General features: G+C 30.5%; 1 protein-coding gene across 2 annotated transcripts; it reads right to left on the bottom strand.

Annotated features, from left to right (window-relative positions):
* Positions 1-341: 341 nt before the first annotated feature.
* Positions 342-7,018, bottom strand: LOC11435931 (probable sulfate transporter 3.5). Of its 2 annotated transcripts, none has more exons than XM_024785432.2 (12): positions 6,574-7,018; positions 5,796-6,003; positions 5,075-5,246; positions 4,371-4,436; positions 3,720-3,833; positions 3,489-3,605; positions 3,266-3,392; positions 2,187-2,473; positions 1,590-1,780; positions 1,409-1,482; positions 940-1,016; positions 342-687 (listed from the first exon to the last, which is right to left on the bottom strand). In XM_024785432.2, the coding sequence occupies exons 1-12, from the start codon at positions 6,890-6,892 to the stop codon at positions 646-648; spliced, it is 1,794 nt and encodes a 597-aa protein (XP_024641200.1). In that variant the 5' UTR covers positions 6,893-7,018; the 3' UTR covers positions 342-645. The 2 variants fall into 2 exon arrangements, with proteins under 2 accessions (XP_024641200.1, XP_003620505.1); XM_003620457.3 differs by having other exon boundaries at positions 367-707; positions 6,574-7,017.
* Positions 7,019-8,827: the final 1,809 nt, after the last annotated feature.

Consider the following 8,827-nt stretch of genomic DNA (forward strand, 5'->3'; position numbering starts at 1 on the left):
AATGTGTCAAATAATCATCAAACGGTCATAATTTATTTCAGACACTTTCGTGAAATTGTGTTCGTTACTAATAGAAACACTCTTTCTAAATACAAGAAGAAGCTGAGTTAGAGGGGAAATCATGCTCTTCAAATTACTAGTACTATACATGTTTCATGAATGTCTTTCATTGCAATGATAGATGTCTAGCTAACTCTACTTCTCAAGTTGGATATTATTATAATTAAAAAAAAAAGTTGGATATTATTAGTTATTCCAAAAAATAAAACCAACTCTTAATACATGTAATAACATGATAAACTTATTAATAATTTTTTGAAACTACTATAACTCTTTGAGTATAATGAAAAAAAAACACTATGAATCTTGCCATATGCTTCAAGTATGAGGAGAAGAGAAGTAATTTTGGCAAACACATTCTCAATTCCATAAAATGTAGCGTTATACAACATTGATACAAAAGATAATAACAACCAAAGTGTGTACAACCTAGTTTTGGTTTATTAATGTACTTGAATATGACAGTATATAGTTTCTTATTAAACAGTGTCTTCATTATTGTTTGGCTTCGATGTTCTAAGTGAATATTGACATGCCAAAACTGCATCTTCCAAATTTAGATAGAATGATTCCTTCCCAACTTTTTCAACAAACTTTGATGCTATTAGCTTCTCCATAACCTCCAACCTAGGGTTTACCAATGCCATCTATATAAAAATATGGTAGAAAAATATATTAAAAAAGATAAAGTTTTCATTTTGTGGCTCAATTTATTTATGCAAATTCAATTTTGTCACACAACTAAAAAAAATTAATTAAAAACAAAGACATGAAATGTTTTTTTTTGTTACTAAATGTAGTGGAAATATTAAAGATAAATTACAAAGACATTTTTTTTTTTGAAGAATAAATTACAAAGACATGAAATGTATGTGATACCTGAATTCCTTTCATTTCCAATATTTTCTGTGTTTCCAATAATCCTTCAATAGCAGTTGTGTCAATAGATGACACAGCTGTATAAGCATACAAAAAAGAGGGGTAAATTTTAATTAGTAAAAAATTAGTGACAGATAAATTAAATTCAGATTAATTTTTATTTTTGTAATTAAACTTAGTTGATGAAATAATAAAATTAACAACAAATTTTTTTATTAAGATTCATGTATATGCAATATGAACTGAATATTACACACACTATGAAGGACAGATATTCTTCGGATTAGAGGTATCCCAGGATCGGTCACACGACACGACACCGATACATATAATGACATTGAATTATGTGATTTTATCAAATTATTAACGGTGTCAGCGTATCAGTGCTCGTGTTGTGTCCGTATCCGTATTTCATATTACACATATAATAAAACAACAAGGACTAAAAACATATATAATTTTCTTTTACCTGTTAAAACGAGTATGACATGCTCAACCATATCTCCAGAACTGCTTTGTTCACTTTTAATATACCTCAAAATCCTATTGCACAATTTTAACAAATTTTTAGATTGTTAAATTAACATGTCTATATCAATGGATTATCATTAGATGGTAATAAATAAGTGATTCAAGATTTAATTAATTACCTTTCTTTAAGGTATGTAGAATTTGAAAAGTATATAGGAGAACCAACTTGTATAATTAGAACTCCTGGAATTGTTGAAGCATTAGAATATTGCTCAACATCTCTATATAAGCCAGAATCAGGTAACTTTCCAAGCTTGCATGCTGGTGGTCTTGCTAAATATAATAGTCCTCTAAGTACACCTAGTCCAACCTAGATTGCAAATACATATAAAATAATTATAAAAAAAAAACTTAATAAAATTAAATTATGAAAAATTCAATTCTATGTACCAAAAAAAGTTGAATTAGTGATCATGGTTTTAAATTGTAGTAGCGTTCGTGATTGCCACAAAAAGAGTAATGCTAACAACAATTATATGTACGAAATTGTTGTTGCAGACTGCAATTCAAAACCATGTTATAGATAGAAATTAGAGACATAAAATGAAAATCTCGTCTCCAATTTGGAGTTCGTAACATGTACGAACAAAATTGGAGACGATTTCTTTTTCTTTCTCTAATATTTTGTCATTAATTCAACTCTTTTTAGGGTTAAGGGAAAAAAAAATAGAAGTGAGAGATTAAATGAAAAAAAATAAAAAAATTTGAGTACTCACAGAGAGCATGAGGCCAATATCCATGCTTAAAAAGGCCACACCCAAGAATGCACTCATGCAGATAATAAAATCAAACTTATCAACTTTAAAGAGATGAATAGCTTCTGTATAGTTTATCAACCCTAACATGGCTGATACAATGATAGCTGATAGAGCAACAAGTGGTGTGTTGCTAAATAATGGTGCCAAAAATTGTAGTGTTAGAGCCATTATTACTGCTTGAACCACATTTGTCATTGCAGATTTACATCCTGCATTGTAATTCACAGCCGTCTTGGAAAATGGTCCTACAAAAATCAATTTAAGAGTAAATATATCAGCATAAAATAACGAACATTTTTATGTCAAAAGATTATATTTGCAGTGTGATATATGTTAATCATTAGATTCGATTTTTGAAACCTTGAATTTCTGATTATACCTCCTGAAAATATCTCTACTCTATTTTCAAGGCTAAATTGTTTCTTGCGATCACTTTACTTAATTTTAGATAATGATGTAGTCCTTTATCTTTTCTATGTCCTTTTGATCTTTCACTCATGTTCGAATATGAATTTCAAGCTTTAAATTTATGTTTTTCTTTTCATGTAGCTCTCATTCTTAATATATGTTATGCCCTAAAAGAAAATTATAGATTTGAAACTTGAAAATTCATATGCAAACATGGGAGAAGAACCAAAATGACGTGAAAAAAGGTAAATAACCAAATGATTGCCTAGAATTAAGTACGGGACAACGATAGTAATTTTGTCAATTTTCGGTCATTGCCCTTTTCTAATATCATTGCTAAATATTTTTTATTTGAGGGATGTAAATACTAAAAATATATACATTATTATTATTATATAATTTTTTAGATGAAACATAATTATTTATTATTGATGACTATCAGTACATAAAAAAAGGTAGCTCATTGCATGAGATGAAATTCATAGAGTGCAAATATTTCCACTAGTTGAGAGATTGATTATAAAATTATAACATGTGACTTTTAGGTCACATTCACAAGGTAACAATCTTATAGTTACACCAAGTCTCATACTTAGTATATAATGTGAAGAAAAAAAAAATTAACTTACCACTAGTTAAGTAACATGATGTGAAAGAACCAAACAAGTTCATAAGTCCAAAAGCTATCATCTCTTTGTTCCCATCATGAGGTGTATTAGCAGTTACAGAAAAGCTTCTTCCTATGGCTATTCCTTCCTACATATACATACAAAAAAAATTTACTTAATTGATAAAAATATGTTAATTATGGTTTAAATTAAAGATATTTTAATTAATTAATTAATTAATTACCGCTAATGATAATACTCCACTGATTAGGCCAGCTTTCATTACTGTGGATAAATATCTTCTATCAAAGGTCAGAAATTGAATTGATATAGGATTTAGTCCTTTGTCTAGATGCCCCACCTACATATGTATAAACATCAAATATCAAATATAAGAAGAAAAAAAATGTTGTATTTTATATAAATAAGATACTAAGAAATTGAAGAAAAATAATACTAATTATAAGTAACTTACAATTTGAATTCCATGTTGTGTACCTTTCACAAGGTATGTAAAAACTCCACCAACTACTACACATGTTATTGGAGCTATAGCAGATACCCAAAAGAGTTTTGGTTTTTTAAGCCTCTGAAAAATTATATTCAAAAGTGAAACTTTATTAGAAAATATATTTGAATCCGAATTGTTGTACTGTCAGAAAAAACATGCCTTCTTGTAAACAAGAGATTCTAGCTATTAGATGAAGATCGTACAACTTGTTAATTTTACAAAACAGATTTTAAAATACAATATAAAATACAAGTCGTTAGATTTTCCTCTAATAGCTAAGATCTATGATTGGAAAAATCATCATATCTCAAAATCAAAGGATTTTAAAAATTGAAAAAAAAATCAGATAATTCATACTTTAATTTCACTGAATAGACTTAAAATATAACTCGAAATATGAAAGACATATAAAATATTGCTATTGGTGCCATATTTTATTCATAGTTTGTGGAATTAAAATTCCCTAGAGGTCCACAAGTTTGAGTGGTGCACTAAAAAGTCTTCTATCTCAAGCCACCTTTTTCTATGTTCTTCTAACAAAATAAATATGCAAAAGCAAAAGATGAAATGAGATTGACTATATATATATATATAACTACCAAATAGAGCACTCACCAAGTGCCTTGTAAATTGCAAGAAAACAAGGAAGATTATTCCAAGAACTGTAGTTTCCCATCTTATCTGTTAAAATAGCAATAAGAGAAGTTCACCCTTTATTTCCACACACAAAAGTATATAGTTACAACTATTTTGTCAGAAAATAATTTCTCACAAATATCTATTTTAGGGTAAATATTTGAACAAAACATAGCTGCACACTCTTTCTTCTTTTACAACACATTTTTTTTTTTCTATTCTCTTTCATTTCTAGACTTCTATGTCTAGTTTAGATGTGTGGCAAAATCTTTTCCCTTAAATAAATAAGAAAAAAGTTTAGTTAGACATATTTTGTGCATGTTTAATATTATGGTAGGTTGACATGAATTATAGTGAGCCACGATGATTTTAGAAAAACTATCTTATGTATCTTAACGCAATATAGTTTTTGCAAAATTATTATGGTTCATTGTGGTTTTGGCAGACATGTAATTAGTATTTTACTTCAAATATAAATAAAATATGTTTTTTTAATTTATTTGTTAATTAAACAAGGCATAAGATGATACTAACCATTATTATTTAAAAATCAGTACCCTTATAAAAAATAGTGATTTAGCATGGTAATTAAAAATCTGATTTAGCATGGTAATTAACCTCTTATTATTTTGATCAGTCAAGCCAAAAAAAAAAAACATTAATATTTTGTACAAGATACTAACCTCATGTCTATTGCTAAAGATGCCCTCTAGCACTGCTACAACGTTGGTTTTGGTTGAAAAATGTTTCATTCCAAAAATACCCTTGAATTGTTGGAGGATGAGAATCACTGCTGTCCCTCCCATAAAGCCAGTGATGGTAGAATGGGAAAAGAAATCAACCAATATCCCAAGCCTACAAATGTCCTTTCACAAAATCAGCACCAAACCAACCACACAAAAAAAAGTAGAATGAAAATAATTGAGATGCATTTGTCAAATAGTACTGTTTTATATTTTTGTTTTTATGTTAGAAACAAGACACCAACACCAGACAAAAAACGTAAGTACTTGAATATAATCATCGTGATTTGTGACATAAGTAAACGTTTGAAAGTAACTTTCATCGTAATTTGTGTTAGTATCAGATGCTGGACACTAAACAATTGAAAGTAACATTCATCGCAATTTGTGTTAGTATTTGACATTGGACACACCTTGAATTTGGTACTATTTAATTTTTATGAATGAAAATCAAATAAACACGCACAAAACTTGAAGTACTTGAATATAACCATCGTGATATCAGACATCAAATACGTCTTCAATCCATGTGTTACTGTTCTATAGATTAGATAAATATCTTACTTTCTTAGTGACAAACAAAGCCAAAACAAAATCACATGTCATCAAATTAGAGGAAAGTATTTATAGGAAAATGACATGTTCTATGTTCTTTTCTTACCTGAAAAAACCTAAACAAGCCTGGAAAACACCAGTGATAAAGGTTGTTGTGAAAATCAAGTGAAGATACAATGTTGGTTCTGCTATAGGGTCTGCTACAGTTGATACTATGCTAGCAATAAGCAATGATGCTGCTGCTATTGTCCCAACTGCCATGTGCCTAGAACTCCCAAAAACAGCATACACTAATGGTGGCACAAAGCTTGAATCTGATATATTTTAATTCACCAAAAATCAAATCAAAATCACTTGTTAATTTGTAAATAGAGAAAAAAAAAAAAAAAAAAAAGAACATAGGATTTGAATATGGGCAAAACTTAAATGCAGTACTAGAATTTTTGTTCTTTTTTTTGTTTTTACATGTTCACTAGATTGAGATTGTAATTATAAACTTTAACAATGGGATCGGACGGTCAAGTCCCCGCTATAACCACCGGAAATCCAATTTCCTCTTTACACCACCACCATTAAAAGGGGTAAAAGGAGAAAGAAAAAAATATCTATGATGTCTCTTCACCCTCTCTTACCGCAATATAATACCGATTGACAGCAGTATATCTCGACTCCTTGAGAGGTTGCCGAGACATCAAATAATACAAAAAAAAATATTATGTATTTTTTTTCACGTCATTAAAGTTAAAACGACGTGAAAAGCAAAATACTTTAGGTTTAAAAGAGTGAAATGAAAAATTGAAGTGATAATCTCTGCAATTGCGCGAAGAAGAAAAAAAACCGAAGTAATTAAGAATGAATGTAATGTAATAATAAGAATGACTTACAAAGGCCAATGAGAGGAGGAAGATTAGCAAGTTTGGCATAACTAATGCCTTGAGGAATGGCAAGACTAGCAATGGTGAGACCAGCAATTAAGTCAGAGAAAAATAATCTCAAAGAATAATTTGGTAACCACTCAAAGATTGGAATAAAATATTGCACCCCTTTAATCAACCTACGAGATTTTTTTTCCTCTTCCATAATTTGCCTAAAAGGATCATCAGGGAAAAGTGCTTCTTTGAACCCAGATTTCAATTTTGTCACAAAACCTCTTTGGGTTGATAAGTTCACCCCATTATGATGAATCTCTTGCACTTTTGCCATCAAGAAATTTTGTGTAGAATTCAAGAAGAAAAAAACAAAGACAAAAACACAAAAAGGTGTTGTATTATTAAGGTTGGAATGTGAAAATAAGGTTGTTTTGTTTTGGTGTGTGTGAGTGAGTCGCGTAGTTGTAATGTGTGTATTTATAGGATTTAACATTTAAGTAGAGGTAACTATTTTGGGTAAAAATTAATTACCATTAAATAGCACACGTGTGGTTGACACAATAGTGGATAGATATAAACTTTTTCAAGTCGACATAAGACTAATTTCCAACCCAAAATTGATTGGTTTTCTATTTTTACTTTTATGTTGGGATGAGATGAAGAATTTTTTATGACTTGGCCATTTGCATGGTGGATTTGACTTGATTTTGGATCTGAAATTTTTTTTTTTTTTTTAAGAAACCAAAATGAAATTATATATCCAACCAAAAATCAGTTCTCAAACACAAGGTGAGCCTAGAAAACCACAACAAAGTTACCAAGTTATAGAAAGACAAATACACCAAACAGAAGAAACAAGATTAGCCAATGCCCAGACAAACTAAAGGGCTTGACCACCACCTCTATGTACCAAAAACAAATATGACATTTCTAGTTTGGATCTGAATTTGTTGCAGATTTTTTTTTTTTCAAATGTAAAAATAAATTGATTTATTGTCCTTTTAAGTTTTATATTTATCCTAAAACTTTTTTTTTGACAAAAACAAAACGATATTCATTCATTCAAATCGATAGAGTACATCAGATACAAACATCGCTAAAAACGTAAAGGGTGAATATGCGAACAAACTCACAGCACCCAAGTTAATAGCATACGGCAAAATGCCTACAAATAATATGATAAAACCTAAATCACCAAACTACTCATGCTTCCGGATCTGCAACGTTAACGTCAAAATCATTGCTTGAATTTGTAATTGATTGATGTAGATCTTTCAATAGAAATTGAATAAACACCGCGACAAGACGCGAAATCAAACGCCGCACAAGACGACGAACAACACAACGCCGCACTTAGACTATGAAATCACAAAAAACACAAAAGGAAAAACTTGATAGATGTGAAAACCACTTATTTATATTGAAAGAAAAGGGGAAAAAAGATGTAAAGGGTGATAAGTGCTAGAAAGTTGTAATTTAAGTGATATATTTTAGGCACTTTTGTTACTTGTTTTGCAAGTTATTAAGGGAAAAGCCGAGAAATAAGTGATTATTGCCCTTTTACGCTTTATCTATCTTACTTCACCCATTTGTGCAGGATTCGAACTCAAGACATCAAGCAAAGAGAAGAAAATGGAGAAAAGTACAAAAAGGCAGAAAAGTGAGATCACTCGCCTCCAACTCGCCATGGCAAGCATCAAAGGCGAGCAATTCCAGAATGCAACAAAGATCACACGCCACCAACTCGCAATGGCGAGTGGAAGGCGAGCTTACTCGCCATGGCGAGTAGAATGACTCGCGAGGCGAGTGAAGGCGGTTTAGCCTCTTACAGCTGACGTGGCACAAACCCAATGGCGAAGGAACCTCAACTCGCCATGGCGAATGAATGAGCTCGCGAGGCGAGTTGATGCAGAGTCAGAATTGTATAAATAGCCCACTCAACCATTTCATTGGGATATAGTTTTTACATAGATATATACATAGTTTTTCTCTGAGTTTTTCACCTGTAATATTTCTAGAGAGAGAGATAGGGCTTGTGCTTTATAGAGTGAGAGTGATAGAGAGTGGATTCTTCATCCTTTGTTGAGACATCACAAGTTGTAATGAATCTTGCTTCTTCAATTCATTCTTGCAAGGCTTCCATGACAATGAGTAGCTAAATCTCCTATGTTGGGATTAGAGGTACTTGATCATAGCTTAAACATGTAATCCTTTGATTTATAAATATATGGTTCTAGCATTTGATTTGATATTGATGTTATTTTTGCAC

Source organism: Medicago truncatula, chromosome 6 (genome assembly GCF_003473485.1).
Source record: "Medicago truncatula cultivar Jemalong A17 chromosome 6, MtrunA17r5.0-ANR, whole genome shotgun sequence".
Lineage (NCBI taxonomy): Eukaryota > Viridiplantae > Streptophyta > Magnoliopsida > Fabales > Fabaceae > Medicago > Medicago truncatula.